The following is a 15,869-nucleotide window of genomic DNA, read 5'->3' as shown; positions in this document are numbered from 1 at the left end:
CCCATGCCCAGCAAACAAGCAGAACCCTAAAGAAAACAAAACTTGGTGATGGCTTTCAATTTGCCCAGAGTTCCAACTGAGTTTTCTAGGTTTCAGAACCAGAAAAGGACACACAACCAACTCATGGACGAAGTATGATGTTCCCTGGTGCAGCCGAAACCCTTTATTGCAGCACCCTCCTCATGCCCGCAGTCACTGCTTGCTCTCTCTTGCATGAGGAGCCAGGTCACCCCTCTAGAGGACTGGGCTGGTTTGTGGTATTACAGTACATGTGAACGCAAAGCCTTGCGGTAGCTGCCTCTTAAACCGTCTGCCCTCAGGCAGGCTCACTGGGGATCGTGGTGGGCCGAGCAGAGCAAGGGTGCCTGTGTTTCCACATGGGAACTAGCTCCCCTGTCTGGTGTGTTCCTATCTTGAGGAGAAATTGAAAGGACCCTCAAAAGCATGAGCTCTCTGGCAGCTCACGTGGAGCAGAGCTGTGGTGCTCACGTGGCCTGATTCCCTCTGCCCAGCCTTCCCCTCACACCAGCCCGGATTTAGCCTTCCCTCCGCAGCACCACCTTGATGTTGCTGCAGACCTGGCCCAGTGCAGCAAAGAGCGGGTTGCAGAAGGTGCGGATACACAGTGAGTAGATGTGGCTGATGCACTGGATCTCGATCAGGTAGCTCTTAATGCAGGGTACCACAGCCCAGATGTGGCAGAAGGAGATGCAGGCGAACAGGAAGCCCCAGATCAGGGCCAGTGGCACACCCAGCAGTGTAGACAGCAGGCGGTAGCACCAGTACTTGGAGACGGTGAAAGTGGTGTAGCTCACCTTCCACACACCATCGAAGCTGTAGGTACCCTCAGGCTCTGCAATTACATCTTCAAAATCTACCTGCAGGGGTCAGAAGGGGACAGCTCAACTCACAGCATATGTGGGCTTTTCTGGTGTTTGCATGCCTGTATCAGAAACCCTGGGAGTGAAGTCAGAGAGATGGTTTAGCCTCTAAGAGCATCTGTTGCTCTTGCAGAAGATCTGGGTTTGGTTGCCAGCATCCACATAGTTTCTTACAATCACTCATAACTCCAGTTCTAGGGGATCTAACACCCTCTTTTGAATTTCATGTGCCCTAGGCATACACATAGTGCGTGTACTCATACACAAAGGGGAAACATTCATTTGCATAAGTAAAATAAAGCTAAACAAAATACTGAAGAAAGGAAGAAAGAAAGAAACTGGGGTGTCCATTAAACTTCAGTGGGTTTTGGTGGGGTCTGGAACTATATCTCTAATGATTGTCCAATATGGATGATAATGTCAGTCTCCAGTCCTGCTGACTTGCTACATACTATAAATACAAGGCACTCTGAAGCCTGTCCAGCCTCCTCATTCCATGCTTGGGTAAAAGGATTCCCAAAAGTTGAGTAGCTTGTTTAATACGGCAGTGCCAGAGCTGTAGTGTCTGCTGCAGTTTGGATCTGCAATGTTCCCCAAAGGTTTGGTCCCCAAGATGGTACCCCTGGCAGATGTAGAACCTTTAAGATATGGGACCTAAAGGGAGGAAACATTCGGAATGTGTGCTGGAGGTATACTCCACTCTTACTCCCTGGCCATCAGGAACTGTTTGACTCCATCACGTACTCCTGGCATGATGTACCTGTCTTACCACTGGACTGAAAGCAACCAATTGACTGTGGACTGTACCACTACAGCTGTGAGTACAGTAAACCTTTCTATACATTGCTTATTTCAGGTCTTTGTTACAGGGATGGGAAGATGACACCACCAGTTTTTTGTTAGCTTGACACAACCTATAGTCATTTGGGAAGAGGGAACCTCTGTTGAAAAAACGTCCCCACCAGATTGGCCTGTGGGCAAGCCTGTGGTTCATTTTCTTAATTTGTGATAGCTGTGGGAAGACCCTGCCCATAGTGGGTGGTGCCATCCCTGGGCAGGTGGTACTGGGGTGTATAAGAAAGCAGCTGAGCAAGCCATGGGAAATGATGCGGGATAATGCTTTTGTATACTCTAAAGATTTGTCACTCTTATTGGTTTAATGAAATGCTGATTGGTCAGCAGTCAGGCAGGAAGTATAGGCGGGACTATCAGACTAGGAGAATTCTGGAAAGAGGAAAGGCAGAGAAGCAGTTACTAGCCAGATGCAGAGGAAGCAAGAATGCCATACTGAGAAAAGCTACCAAGTCACATGGCTAAACATAGATAAGAATTATGGGTTAATTTAAGTTGTAAGAGTTTGTTAGTAATAATCCGGAGCAATAGGCCAAACAGTATTTAATAAATATAAGCCTCTGTGTTTATTTGGTACTGAACTGATGCAGGACCAGGCAGACAGAAACTTTCATCCTCAGGGAAACAAACTGGTAAAGTGTTTCTCCTAGTTAGGGTTCCAATTGCTGTGAAGAGACACCATGACCACAGCAACTCTTATAAAGGAAAGCATTTGATTGGGTGGCTTACAGTTTCAGACGTTTAGTCCATTATCATCATGATGGGAAACGGCAACATGCAGGCCGACATGGTGCTGGAGAAGGAACTAACAGTGGGAAAGGAGCTACATCTTGATCCCGTAGGCAGCAAGAAGTGAACCGAGACACTGGGCATGGCTTGAGCATAGGAGGCCTTAAATCCCACCTCCACAATGACCTACTTCCTCCAACAAGGTCATCCCACTCCAACAAAAACCACACCTCCTGATAATGCCACTCCCTGTGAGCTTATGGGGGCCCATGACATTCAAGCCACTAGTGATCCTCCATGGCATCTGCTTCAGTTCCTGCCTCCAGGTTCCTATGCTTGAGTTCCTGTCCTGACTTCCCTAAGCGATGAAGCGTGACTGAGAACTGCAAGCTGAAATAAGTCCTATCTTCCAGAAGTTGATTTGACCATGGTGTTTAATTACAGCAATGTAAATCCTAAGACATACAGACATCCTATTATTTAATGATCCTAAAACAGTTTGACAGCCAGGAGCTCGAAAACCATGTAATTTCAGAGCTTGAGAGGCGGTTTGTGTGTGTGTGTGTGTGTGTGTGTGTGTGTGTGTGTAAGAGGATCAGGAGTTCAAGGTCACCTTCAACTATACAGGGTGTTATAGGGCAGCTTGGGTTATATGAGTCCCTGTTTCAAAACAAAAAGACAAAAAAGGAGTTGGATGGTCATTTATCAGGCAGAGATTTGTGGATCATTTGTGGGCATGTCATAAGCGTCCTCATGGAGCTAATGTGGGCGGTAAGTGCTGCTGTGTTAAGCTAGGGGCAGGGAGTATTTCTAAGGAACATTTAACTCAGACTATGGAGCTTCCTGGAGGAAGCTGGTGTCTGATGGCTACCAGGTGGGCAGAGAGAGGTGTTGTGGGCTGGAAACGAGCATCTGGGATGAAAGAACCAAAGCTACTAGAAGCCAGTGGGCTATACAGTGTGACTTTCAGGAGATAACAGGTGCTTCCTGAAGAGTAATGCAAGCAAGGAACAGCAGCGTGGTGCTGGAGAGGGGATATGGGGAGACTTCACTACCATGGGCCCTTCGACGGCCATGGGCAGTGCTTAGCTGAATCTGGGTTCTGAGAAGATCGTTTGGTTATTGCAGCTAGGCAATAGGAGTGCTGAGGGTGAGAATGGATGTGGGCGTCCATGAGAACTTGGGGATACCCATCTTGGAGGAGTAGCTGTGAGCTGGAAAGAAGCACAGGCATTGGAGCCATTGTTATATACTCCCGGCCTAGAACTGGCATCTTCACCTCTTGTTTATGTGGAGCAAAAATGGAGAGTTTCCATGTCTCCAGGGATCTCCCAAAGTTTAGAATCCTAGAAGCCAGGATGGAGGGCCCTTCTAACTTAACCTGGATTCATTCCCCACCCCTGCCTCTCAGGGAGAGACTCTGTCTATGGAAAGGTTCTGACCTTAGAGACCTTTCCAACCTCCATGGTGGCAAACAACCTTCCTGGGAAGATCTGGGATAGCTTGCAGAGAGGCCCACATGGCCTCAGGAATTCTGTCAGCAAAATGGCATTCGGGCAGAGATTTGCTTCTCGGCCTTTGTCTCATCTGGCTCCTCTCCACTCGCCTCCTTGCCCGACCTATCCTGGCCTCACCTCCCTTTCAGTGGAGGGCTCCAGCTGACAGGCTTCCCATTCCTCATCACTTTACTGGAGTAGCATAGAGGCCCAGAAGTGGGGGATCTAGCCCAGACCAGGATCAGGCTCAGTCCAGGTATCCTGACTAATCCAATGTCTTCCCACTACCACAGTTGAGGGTAGATCCCAAGGGACATGCTGGCTGTGCTGCAGCATTTGGGGAGGGTGACCAGTCCCATTGAGATCAGGTCCGTGGTAGGCAGAGAAACCTATTTCAAGACAGATCCACGGTTCTTTATCTTTACCATCCACCTAGATCTAAGGGTTATCAATTACCATAGCCTAGCCTGCCCTTTATTTCAGCAACTTCCTCCATTTGACACACTTTTCCTGTTTGTGTCTGGCTCTAAAGTAGCTGCTGTGCCTTGGACCCTGTGTAGCTGCTTATTGATTTGATGACCCAATCAAGTTATTGAGTTTTTCTGGGTTGCCTTTCCCTTGCCATGTTTTATAGGAGTTGTCAGAGGATTAAGTGAATTGAGACATCTAAAAACTCAGAACACTGGCTGGCACTGAGTGACAGGGTTAGGAATGGCTAGCTGTCCTGGAGATGGGATCTGAAATGTCCTTTAATGGAATGTGTGTTAGAATCCTGGTCCCAGGGTAGCACTGCTGAGAGACCAAAGAACCTTTGTGTTGGTGTCTAGCAGAAGGTTGTTAGACCACAGATGGTATGACTTTGAATGGAACTTTGTCCCTTCCTCTTCATCTTTCATTTCCCTACCATGTAGTGAATGGCTTGCTCCAACATGTGTTTTGGCCATCTCATGATGGATTGTCTCATCATAGACTCAAAGCAATACAGCCCTGTCATGGACTGAGGTCTCTAAAACTATGAGCCAAAACCAACCTTCACTCCTCCTAAGTTGGACATTTTGGGTATTTGATACACAGAAACTGACTGAAAAGCTCTTGCTGGAGGTGGAGGGTGTAGTAGAGTGTGTTCCTCAATAAAGAGCTAGCCATACCTGTAATCCAAACCCCAGGGAGGCTGAAACAGGAGCATTGTAAGTTTGCTGAAAGCCTGGACTGCATAATGAGTTGCAAGTCAGTCTGTCTATGGTGTGAGATTCTGTCTCAAACAAACAAACAAACACCAATAAAGAACCAAAAAACCTAGCAATCTAGGGTCCAAAGGTAGGCTTGCATGTCACTGTAGCTGCTGACTGAATGGGTGGGTTTGACATGGCTATTTGTCTCTATCTATCTATCTATCTATCTATCTATCTATCTATCTATCTATCTATCCATCCATCATCTATCTGCCCATCTATCTACTATTTATTCTCCCAACCATATTGTACCCACCCACCTATCTACTCACTTCTCTATCTCTGTCCATTCATTCATCTTCCTATTTGTCTATCCACATATCCACCTGTCTATCCATCCTCCTTTCTTCATATCTATCCATTGTCCATCTGTTCATCCACAGAAACAAATACTTACTGAACACCCAGGACTCAATATCTACCACATGGTAGGTGCTCATTAATGATAAGTACTTGTTCAAATGCTCTTAAGTGCCTATAAAATATGTCTCATGTTCTGCTGATGTTATTCCAGATCATTAATAGAAGAATTCTCTAGCTGATCCCATCATACTATGTGTACCTCTCATGGACAACTAATAAAGAATGGAATTCTTTCTCTCTTTTTCTGCTTGTCCCTTCCATGAAGATCTCTCTGTTGTGTCTTTTAATTACCATTTCTTCCCAGAAAACACTGGCACCGACACTTGAGTTATTTCCTGGATGTGTGGGCTGGATGTGTGACAACTGGTCTCTTTTCTTTGAAACAGCAACATGCTATTGGAGGGCTGTGCTGGAAGGAGGCAGCTGCTCCCCTAAATTGAATCTAAGACCTGAGAGTGCTCTGGTCATAAATGCTGGTTTGGTGAGCCATTCATAAAAGCCATTCATAAGAGTCACTCGGCAGGTCTAGATGGCCATGCCAGTGCATCAAGCACACTGTAATTTCATTTCCTATTTCTTTCCTAGCAGCAGAAGGAAGAAGGATTTTTCTTGCAGGGTTGATGCTGAGGAAGCCTCACAGCCACCTATGTAGGGTGGGAAGGGAATATGGGTGCTCTTTCAGCCTGTGTCTGCTTCTCTGACATAGTTATTTTTGGAGCATCAAGAAAGCCAATTGGCCAATTGGCACAGGCCTGCACAACCCCTGCAGTCACTGAGAGGGTTAGGGAAATGTAGGACCACTGGGCTGCCTCAGGATGATTGGGGGGTGGGTGGAGGAGGACAGCATCTACTCCTGTCCAGAATTCCACATGACTCAGTCCTTGGCCATCTAGGGTCAGGACAATTTAGATAAGATATATAGGAGTAAGGGAGGTAGTGCTGGGGTTCCAGCTTCTACTTGGCTGTTGGGTTACTATGTGATTGAAGGTGCCATGATTTTCCTCTCTGGGAGTCTAGTAATTTGCTGTGTTGAATTCTATAGGAGAAGACAGACATAGTCCTTGGCATAGCATCAGCTTGAGAGTCAGAATATCGGAACAAGTAGCTTAGCTTACCTGGGTCCTGGTTTGCTGGCCTACTGTCCTGCTATGTAAGGGGTTGCCATTCAGTCCCAGAAGGTCAGTACAGAAGCTGAGCTCATGTTAGAAATAGAGTCATAGAGATTTGATGCAGCCATTTTATGACTACTGAATGATGTTAATGAGGATTTATACTACATAGTCACTTTTCATTTCATCTCTCTGATCATTAATTTTTACTATGTCTTACAAAAGCATTGTTGTACAATAGACTGGGATGATTACTGCAGGACTGACCTCCTCCCCACACAGTCTGAAAAGTACTGATGTTATAAAATTACAAGGTAAAATGAGATGATATCTTAAAAAAAAACAGTTTTAAAAGATGGATGAGAGTTATTTCTTTTGTTAGAAATTACATTAGCAGATTTCTATGTGATCTGGCGTGACCATGACAATAACACCCATAATACATTTGGGCCCTATAGATCATCTCTGCCCATGCATCTTATACTAGTCATTTCATAGTGTGTTTAAGGGCCAAGCAGAAGGAGACCTAAGGCAGGCAGGCAGCCAGCCAAGCTTGTGCCTGAATCTGTCCAGGATCATAACATGGGCTGGACCTGACTGGAGTGATAAGGGAATGAAGAAAACACAAATACAGCTAGACAGTAGACAGAACACTGGGGTCAGGTGGACTGGGCTCTCCGGAAGCTCAGCATGTTTTTTTTATAAAGAGTTGAACAGAGAGGTGGGGTTATTGCACACAGCAGAACAAAGAGGCAGGGTTTATGGTACAGAGTTAGATCAAGGAGGTTGGTTTAACTAATCTTTGTAGGAGCAGTCTCTATGGAAGAGCGGCTTTTAGGCTGTAAGTATCTGGGAGAACAAAGCTATGTGAACACTTCCTGCACACATTGTCAACATCCACACAGACCCAAAAAGGAAAGGTTTTGCCATTCACCTCTGACCCTCACCCTGGGGAGACTTTGCCATTACTCCACGGATCTGAGGCTATGAGGCCTTGGACATGACTGTTCCTGTGTGAACAGCACACATTCACTCAGGACTTCACTCACTCTAGGCTTTCTTCACTCCCTACATTTGGGTACCCCGACAGGAACTGAAGCTCAGAACATAACACAGAGGTGACCAGGTATTACCAGTAGTTTGTGCTGAGAGCATCCTACAGGGCTACCCAAGGGAAACCTTGCTGGAGTACAAAGACTTGGTTTTGTGTAAAGTAGCAGGGAAGAGACCAAAATGGTCACAGGATTTGAGAATGGGACCTGCTAGCAGGGTCTCACTGTCTTCCCAGTGTGAGTTGGCCTCTAGCTTCTTCCTTCCTGGCATCTCTCTTTCCCTCTCAGCTAGTGCCTTATTGAGGGTGGTACAGGTGGAGTGGGGAGCTAGGGAAATGCTTTGGCTGGAGTCCTAGACTGTGTACTAGCTTTTGGCTACAGGCTAGCAAGTCTCCTCAAATAACCTCCAATGAGTCACAACTCTTTGTATCTATGTCTGTGGGTGGTCATGTCCCATCTCAAGTCAGAGTTTTTTATGTGACTCATTCTAACCACCAGAATGTGACAGAGAGAGGGCTGGGTCCGCTCCAGACTGAACACCAGGAAATCCTGGCACTATCTGCTTTGGGGACTCCTGAGTTATCATTTGTTTTTCTTTCTTTCTCCCTTTCTCCCTTTCTCCCCCCCCCCAGGTTTACTTTTATACCTTGCTGTAGAGGCCAGTGGTGCTAAGTGCATGTTACAAACTGCACTCCTAAAAATAGTCCTAAAACCCTGAGGTAGAGGCTCTCCTAGCATCCACACTGAGTCCTATGTTGTCTCTGATATATCCTAGAATAACAGAGAAGCTTCTTGAAGGTTCAGTTTGATGGTTCAGCTCAAAAGAGTCCCCAACTGGTGTTAACTCTTGGCTACCATTTGACTAAGCTGTGAGGGATGTCCCCAGAGAGAGTAGAACTGACAGCCAGTTCCACAAAGCCAGAGAACTGGTAGGGTGACGGGTTGCATGGCAGTTGATTAGTGATAAAAGTGTTCCTGAGGAAAGTACCCTGGATCTCAGGTTCATTTTCTAGAAGTTGTGGGGAGTGGGCTTGTTTGCTGGTATTCAAAAATGAAGGCATAAGACATTCACTACCTTGGTTGCATAAAGACATCTGTTGGTAGAACACAAGGAACCATGTTTTAGCAAGCTAACCCCCACACCAAAGGAGATGATATTTTGAAAGGTCTAGACAAGGTGTTCTCGGATTGAGAACATGGGCCATGAACCCTGAGGAGTTGAACAACCCTTCACAGGGGTTGCCTAAGATAATTGGAAAATACAGATACTTACATTACAAGTCATAGCAGTAGCAAAATTATACTTATGAAGTAGCAACGAAATAATTTTATGGTTGGGGTCACCACAACACTAGGAACTATATTAAAGGGGTCACAGCATTAGGAGGGTTGAAAACCACAGGTCTAGACCAGCATAGTCTCTGTCTCACCAAGTAAGAATACTTCTATATTAGCTTCATGTAGCCTTGTGTATGTTCATACGTATGCATATATACCTGTGTGTGTGTTTGTGTGTGTGTGTGTGTGTGTGTGTGTGTGTATGTGTGTGTGTGTGTATCTGTGCATGGAGGCCAGAGACCAACACTAAATCTTCCTCAGTTGCTTCTTTTCCTCATTTACCTGAGACAGTCTCTCACCTGGAACTCATGCATTCAGCTAGCCTGGCTAGCTTGCAAGGTTCAAGGATGTTTCATCTCCCTGGGCCCTAGTGCTGGGGTTATAGGCATGTACCAGCCCTGCCTGACTTTTGATGTGGGTCCTGGGGGACTAAACTCAGGTACTCATGCTTGTACAGGGAGAGCTCTTCTGATAGCCATCTCGCCAGGGCCAATGGAGACATTTTGGGAGGAAATTTATAGAGGGCAAGTCACAGGAGGGAACTGCCAGGGAGGATTGAGCGAACAATGAACCAGCCTCAACATGCCCTTTCTGTTTTCTCACCCACAAATTCAATTCTCTTTTGGGTGCTCTGGGCTTTCCTCATTGGATGGTTCAATATCACCAACAGCCAGAATAGTAAAAAGGTTCTATTTGCGGTACCAACTCTGACTCCATGGGCTTTGCTTCCTGGAAAAGTACTGTGATCCATTAGTAATGTCTGCCATGCACACAGGAAGGAAGGGGTGGTGACAACAGCTGCCTCTCACACTCACGGACTCCATCAATATTCTTCCTAGAATTGTGAAAAGCCTCCTTACCATTGCTCGTTCCATTTCCTCTTCTTAGAATGCCTTCTCCTCATTTAAAATTTTACTCATTTTAAAATGCCCACCTTGGGTATCATCTTACCATGAAGATAATGGATCCTGATTTTCCCAGACACAAATAACTTTTTTTTCCCCTCCGCTAACCTTCCGGGTCTTCATCTGACACCAGTTTATGGCATTTGACACCTTCCCCTATACCGACTGGTTCCTTATTCTAGTCTCATCAGAAAGGCCTGGATTCTTCCCAAGGAGAAGCATCAGTTTTATTATTGCACAGCAGTGTGTCCTAGCTCCACCAAAGCTAGATGTGGGACTTTGGGGAAGCGGTAGACTGCTGGCTCCCCTCAGTGCTTCTTGGCCCGACAAGCAGATGGTGCCATTACGAGGAGGGTGTTTTGTGGCAGGTGTGGATTGGAAATGGATGAAGAATTCATGTACTGAGAAGAGTTCCAACACATCTATCTGCTTTTCTTTCTTCAGGGCTGACTTGAGGCATCCAAGGAGGGAGAGATAAAGTTGCTGGTTCAGGATGCAGAGCCCACGTGTGACTCAGCGAGGAAGGGACTTGGAATCAGCCATGAACCTTCTCAGAAATGACTTCAGTGACTGGGGTAGCCTGGGGTTTCTAGGCATGCATGGGGGAGGCTTCTAGCATTTCTAAAGCCAGAGTCTTAAGGGGGTGGCATCACATGGGGCACCTGTACTAGTGAGCTTAGTGTCCCAAAACCTGGTATGTGGGATGCATATAGCTCCAAACCTATCCTCAGGGACATGTTCTCAGGGACATGTGGGATTCACACTAGTGCAAGGATGGGTGGGGAAGGGAATGAAGTGCCCTCTTTCCAGGTCCTCAGCCATCATCGCTCATGACTTCCACTCAGCCAGGGCCCTGACCCCAGTACGAGAGATTACTTCAAGTCTAGCGGGTGTGCAGGTTCCATGACTCATTTTGCAGCCTGGGTTCCAGGGCAGCACTACTAGGAAGTGCCTCCCAGTGCTGGGGCTCTGCAGGTGGCTCCGTCTCCTTCCTCTCTTGGGTTTTACTGTGTGAAATCTGGCAGCTGATTGCAGAGAGGACTATATGTCCCTCTTCTCTACCCAGAAGGATTTTTCAAGATACTCAGCAAGCTTAGTGTCTTAGCTGGTGCCAGAAATGGGGGGCCACAGCTGCTGCTTCCTGGATTCTGTCCTTGCCATTCATCCTAGCCTACAAGGACCCTGCTGATATGCGAGAACACCCCAGCAGAGGCTCTTATCATGCTGCTGTGGGCGTCTGTGTCTTCATCTTGGCCTCTGTCTTATCTCTCAGCTCTCTCCTCTCACCTGCCACCCATCCTTCTATCACATTTTTCAGCCCAGGTGATGACAGAAATCCAGACAGTAAGAGGCTGTCCTGTTCCCACAGCTGCCCCTACCCCAGCTAGTCAACGCTCTCCTTTTTTAAATTTTAAACAGATAAACAGTCCTGAAGTCTCAGAGTCTGTGTGTGTGTGTGTGTGTGTGTGTGTGTGTGTGTGTGTGTGTGGTGTGGTGTGGTATTTATCTCCCGATATTATCCCTGTTCTGTGTTTCTAAATGTTTCATTTCTGGCTCATTAAAAACATGAAGAAAAGGAAATGCCAGACAACTTCCCAAAGCAGCCAGTGACCAAACAATGTCAGTTAATTTCCTCTGGACAAAACCTTTTGTGCATCTGTTATTTAGTCTCCAGGAACTATTTGCATGGGGACCAGGAATGCCAGAGAGGATCCCCCTCTGTCCCAAAAAAAGCTGAAGAAAGCATGGCATCTAGTCTGCTGTCTCTGCCTCTTTCTTTGGATTGTAGTGTGGGATTAGGGCTTGATGCTGCCCCCTTCTTGCCTCAGTAGAAGCTCAGTCCCCTCCGCTTTCCCATACTTCTCATCCCCATCACCCAGAGGGTTCCCTTCTCCAGCCTTCTGGACTGGAAGATGCTTGAGGACTCTTTTCAGAGCTATACACTTCCTGGGAGAGGAGCCATGTTATAGATCTTCAAATCTCTCATGTCATTCATCCCTCATATGCCATTTCAGCTGCTCACAGCGGTCTGAGGTTCGTTTACCTGATGGAGGTAAATGGTACTGTTGCAGTGTCACAGGAGCTTCAGAAACTTAGGTCACATGCCCAGTGTCTTCACTTTTGGGGAGGAGTCTGAGTTGAAACTAGGCAGTTCAGCTGGACCACTCTATGGAAACCATGACATCCACACTTCTCTAGTATGTTGAAGTTGGAAAGATTTGCTTTGTTAAGTATTCTAAGGATTTCCATCTCCATCATTAGTGACTTGTGTCAATAAAACACACAACAGTGACAGCTGTTAGAGAGGTCAGTCCCAGTGAAAGGGCACAGAGATGTGGAACAGTTGGCTACCTGCGGGAGTCAGGGAAGTCTTTCTGGAGGAGGTGACATTTGGTGGCATTAACATTTGAGTGGGTGGACTGAAGGCAAGCACTTTTGCCCAAGATCCAGGAGCATGCTCTGGATCCAGGGGCTGGCATGGGAGTCACCTGGCAGAGCAAACGGGGCCATAGCTTGTGTTTGGTGTGGGCAGGCACACCCGAAGATGGTTTTTGGTCATGTAGAAGGAGCTGTCCTGAAGGAGGCCAGCTCTGGCCTGTGCCTTTGAATAAACCCATGGTTGTGTTACCAAAATCTATGGCTCATATGACTCCAGGGTTCTAAATTCTGTGTCATCATAGTTACAATATAAAAAGAGAGATTCATTGTTGGGCAGTGGTGGCTCATACATTTGATCCCAGCACTCAGGAGGCAGAGGCAGGAGGATCTGTGAGTTCAAGGCCAACTTGATCTATAAAGTGAGTTTCAGGACAGCTAGATAGCTAATGCTACACAGAGAAACCTGTCTCAAAAACAAACAAACAAACAAACAAAAACAAAAACAAACAAACAAAAAACCAAAAATCCAAAAGAAAGAGTAGCCGGAAGGCAGCTTCACTGTTGAAAAACTTAAGAATGTCTGGCACAATTTGGGCATGTAAATCAGTTTTCAACATTGTATTTTATGAACCAAATGCAAAGCATGTATTTCTGAGAAAAATCTGGAGTCCACACTGAGCTGTGTCCTTGGTACATGACATATACAAGGTTCTAAAAACACATATTATCCTTTCATGCATCTTAGATGCTACAATTCTGGGTATAGAGATAAGTAAACACATAAAAACAATTAAAATTAATAAACTAATTACATGTGTATGTGTATATAGGCATGCAGCATGGTGTGTGTGTGTGTGTGTGTGTGTGTGTGTGTGTGTGTGTGTATAAGTCAGGGGGCTTGCAGAGTCTGTTCTCTCCTACTACATAGGTTCTGGGGATTGAACTCACGACATAAAGTTTGGTAGGGGGCATCTTTATCTACTGAGCCATCTTGTCAGCCTAATAAAAATCAATTTCAACTGTTAGAATTTTCTTTTCTGAAAGTGACCTGTCAACCTGGCATGATGCTTGTCTATTCTCATAAAGTTTTATGTAAAACTAAACCATAGTGACTGCCATGTCCAGACAGCACAGTCCCTACAATTATGTACATAGCAGCTGGAATGGCTGCAGTACTGTTGATGGGTTTCCAGTTTTCAGGGCGAGGTAAAAGGGTCACACTGCACTGTCTGTAATTCCACAGGCAGCTCAGGCCTGTGATTCTCAATACTCAGTCCAGATGAGCAGCCCCTTTGGGGACTCTGAGGCTGGTGGCTGGAACTTCACTCAGAGGGATCCTTCTGGCTTTTAAGGGGAGATTGAATTGTGGGGACTCAAGGCTGGTGACTTGAGGGTTCCCTTCCAAGTGCCTGCTGAGAAGAGGCCTTTGCCTGGTCCTGGCCACCAGACCTGCCCTGAGGCAGGGAACTAGAATGATGGCCTGAAGGGCCCAGTGTGCCAGAGGGACAAATACCAGGCACTGTCTAACAGCAACTAGCGCCTCTTGGAGGGGCCACTGGTGAAGCTGCCCTCAGATTAATCCCAAACCCACTATGGAGACAGCCTAAGTGGCCCTGGCATGGTAGGACAATCGGCTTGGCCCAGGTTCTGAATCTTCCCAGCGATTTCTTCTGGGCCCAGAGCCCAGGGCAGGCAGTTGGACCTACTTGTAAGAAGGTATTTTTGGTGTCTTCCCCTGAGCCCCATCATGTAACTAGTTTTCTTCTTGCCTTCTAAGGCCTGTACAGATTTGCCTGTTTACTGGGGTTCAAAGAAGACAGTATCCAGGGGCTTTGGGGAGGCTGACCTCAAGTGTGTGAGGACTGTGATGTCCTGGCTGGGCACAGAGCCTACCTTCACAATGTCCTCATTGATGTTCTTGGGGTCGCGGTTCACCAGGTCTATCTCCTTGCAGTGGATGTCCTTGATGATCCGGGCCTCCAGATCAGAGTGCTCTTCAGTCATCATGGTGGGGCTGCGGCACCTTCAGGAGGAGATCCGAGCCTTGTAGTCTGTGCCGTTGACAGTCCTGGGACAGAAGGACCAAGCGTGGGGTCTCCAGACTGGTGCCCCTGCTGGCTAAATAGGCCCCACCCAGCATGCCGCCTGACAGCTGTCCTGCATAACTTCAGCAGGCCTCTGGTTAAAGCTGCCGGTGGCACGCCTCCAAGCTAAAATTAAGACTGGATGGCAGAGCGCTCCTTAAAGGGGGCTGTGCTGGCCACTGGCCTCACGAGAGAGGAGACCTGGCATCCCCTGCCAGCCACCAGGCACGGCCTTCCTGGTACTCTCTGGAGGCGTGCTGAGCAACTCCCATGGAGTCCCTGGAATTTGCTCCTGAGTACTCAGGCTCCTCCCAGGATGAGCTGCCCAAGAAGGGAGTTGGACTGTCCCAGCTCCGCCTCTTGCTAACTGCTAAGTGACCTTGGCACATGCCCCCCTCTGGGCCACCAGGACCCTAACTGTGAACAGGGATATTATAAGGAGTTGGTAATACCATCAAGACTCCTCCCACCCTGGAGGGGAAGAGACTGGCTTTGTGGGGGACTCTACTGGGGGAACTGGAAATGTCTGGTAGAGTTTCCTTAGATTAGTGACTGGCTTCAGTGGTCAAAACTGTGTATAAAGATGTAAATGCCTGTAGGGTTGAGACATAACGAGAGAAAGGACATCCATGCCTGTCACATGCTCCTCAGGTGAGGTGCTCAACACTGGCTGGAACCTTGCCTTAGGCGGGCCTTTGTTTTCTCTGGGCCTTTCTTTCCTCTTCTTTAGTTAGCTTGGCTATTGACCCTCTTCTCCAGTGTTCCTGCTCTGGCCATTGTGGCAGGCATTTCCACTCTAACATTTGTTCTAAGTGTAACAGCAAGCTAAGCTTGTAAGACCCTCAGAATGAGGAGTCTTCCAGGTTCGGTCGATACCCCAAGAACTCAGTGTCCAGTCCAGTTGCTGCAAAACGCAAGAGGTTTTAATGAACAGGAAATGTTTGTGCAAACGGGCTCCTCTAGCATGCAGGCTAGAGAGAAGCCCCCTCCCCTGGGCCCACGTGTTTTTAAAGGCAAACTGACAAGCTTAGGGAGGGGGTGGGACCCTCTGTCGATTGAGTATGTGATCCTTGGAGGCCAGATGGTCTGCTATTAGGGTCAACAGACCTTAGGGCCTCAGGTGTGCTAATTAATCTTGTCTGGGCAAACCAGAGTTACAGCTATCTCTTTGTTTCCTAAGGACCCTATTTACCACCTGTTGACTCATGGAAAGGAGGGGCAATGTGAATTCTTATCTCAGGGCCTTGTGAGAGAAAGTTAGCAAATTCCAAGGAACAGATATTGGTTTCCAGGTCAGTCCATCATTAACATTACTTTTTTGGTCTTTCAAGCTAACATTCATCTTTCCTACCCAAAGCTGTCTTTGTTCACAGTGACACAGAAGAGACTAACATCTTGGCCCCGATCTTCCTGCCTTGGGGCAGGCCTGTGGTTTTCCTCTGAAAGGGT

The 15,869-nt window shown here is 47.1% G+C and overlaps 1 protein-coding gene across 1 annotated transcript; it reads right to left on the bottom strand.

The window, feature by feature from the left end:
* Window positions 1–133: 133 nt before the first annotated feature.
* Cav3 (caveolin 3) lies at window positions 134–14,766 on the bottom strand. Its single transcript, XM_051203733.1, has 2 exons — window positions 14,230–14,766; window positions 134–878 (listed from the first exon to the last, which is right to left on the bottom strand). The coding sequence occupies exons 1-2, from the start codon at window positions 14,341–14,343 to the stop codon at window positions 537–539; spliced, it is 456 nt and encodes a 151-aa protein (XP_051059690.1). The 5' UTR covers window positions 14,344–14,766; the 3' UTR covers window positions 134–536.
* Between the last annotated feature and the right edge of the window lie 1,103 nt (window positions 14,767–15,869).

Source organism: Phodopus roborovskii, unplaced genomic scaffold, assembly GCF_943737965.1.
Source record: "Phodopus roborovskii unplaced genomic scaffold, PHOROB, whole genome shotgun sequence".
Lineage (NCBI taxonomy): Eukaryota > Metazoa > Chordata > Mammalia > Rodentia > Cricetidae > Phodopus > Phodopus roborovskii.
This window is presented reverse-complemented; position numbering and strand designations above follow the sequence as displayed.

What these genes read in the sequence shown, in the direction of transcription:
- Cav3 (XM_051203733.1), bottom strand. Translation starts at nt 14,343, where the DNA reads ATGATGACTGAAGAGCACTCTGATCTGGAGGCCCGGATCATCAAGGAC. An exon ending in TCAATGAGGACATTGTGAAG is followed by an intron (nt 879 to 14,229) that starts GTAGGCTCTGTG and finishes TGACCCCTGCAG; the next exon opens with GTAGATTTTGAAGATGTAAT.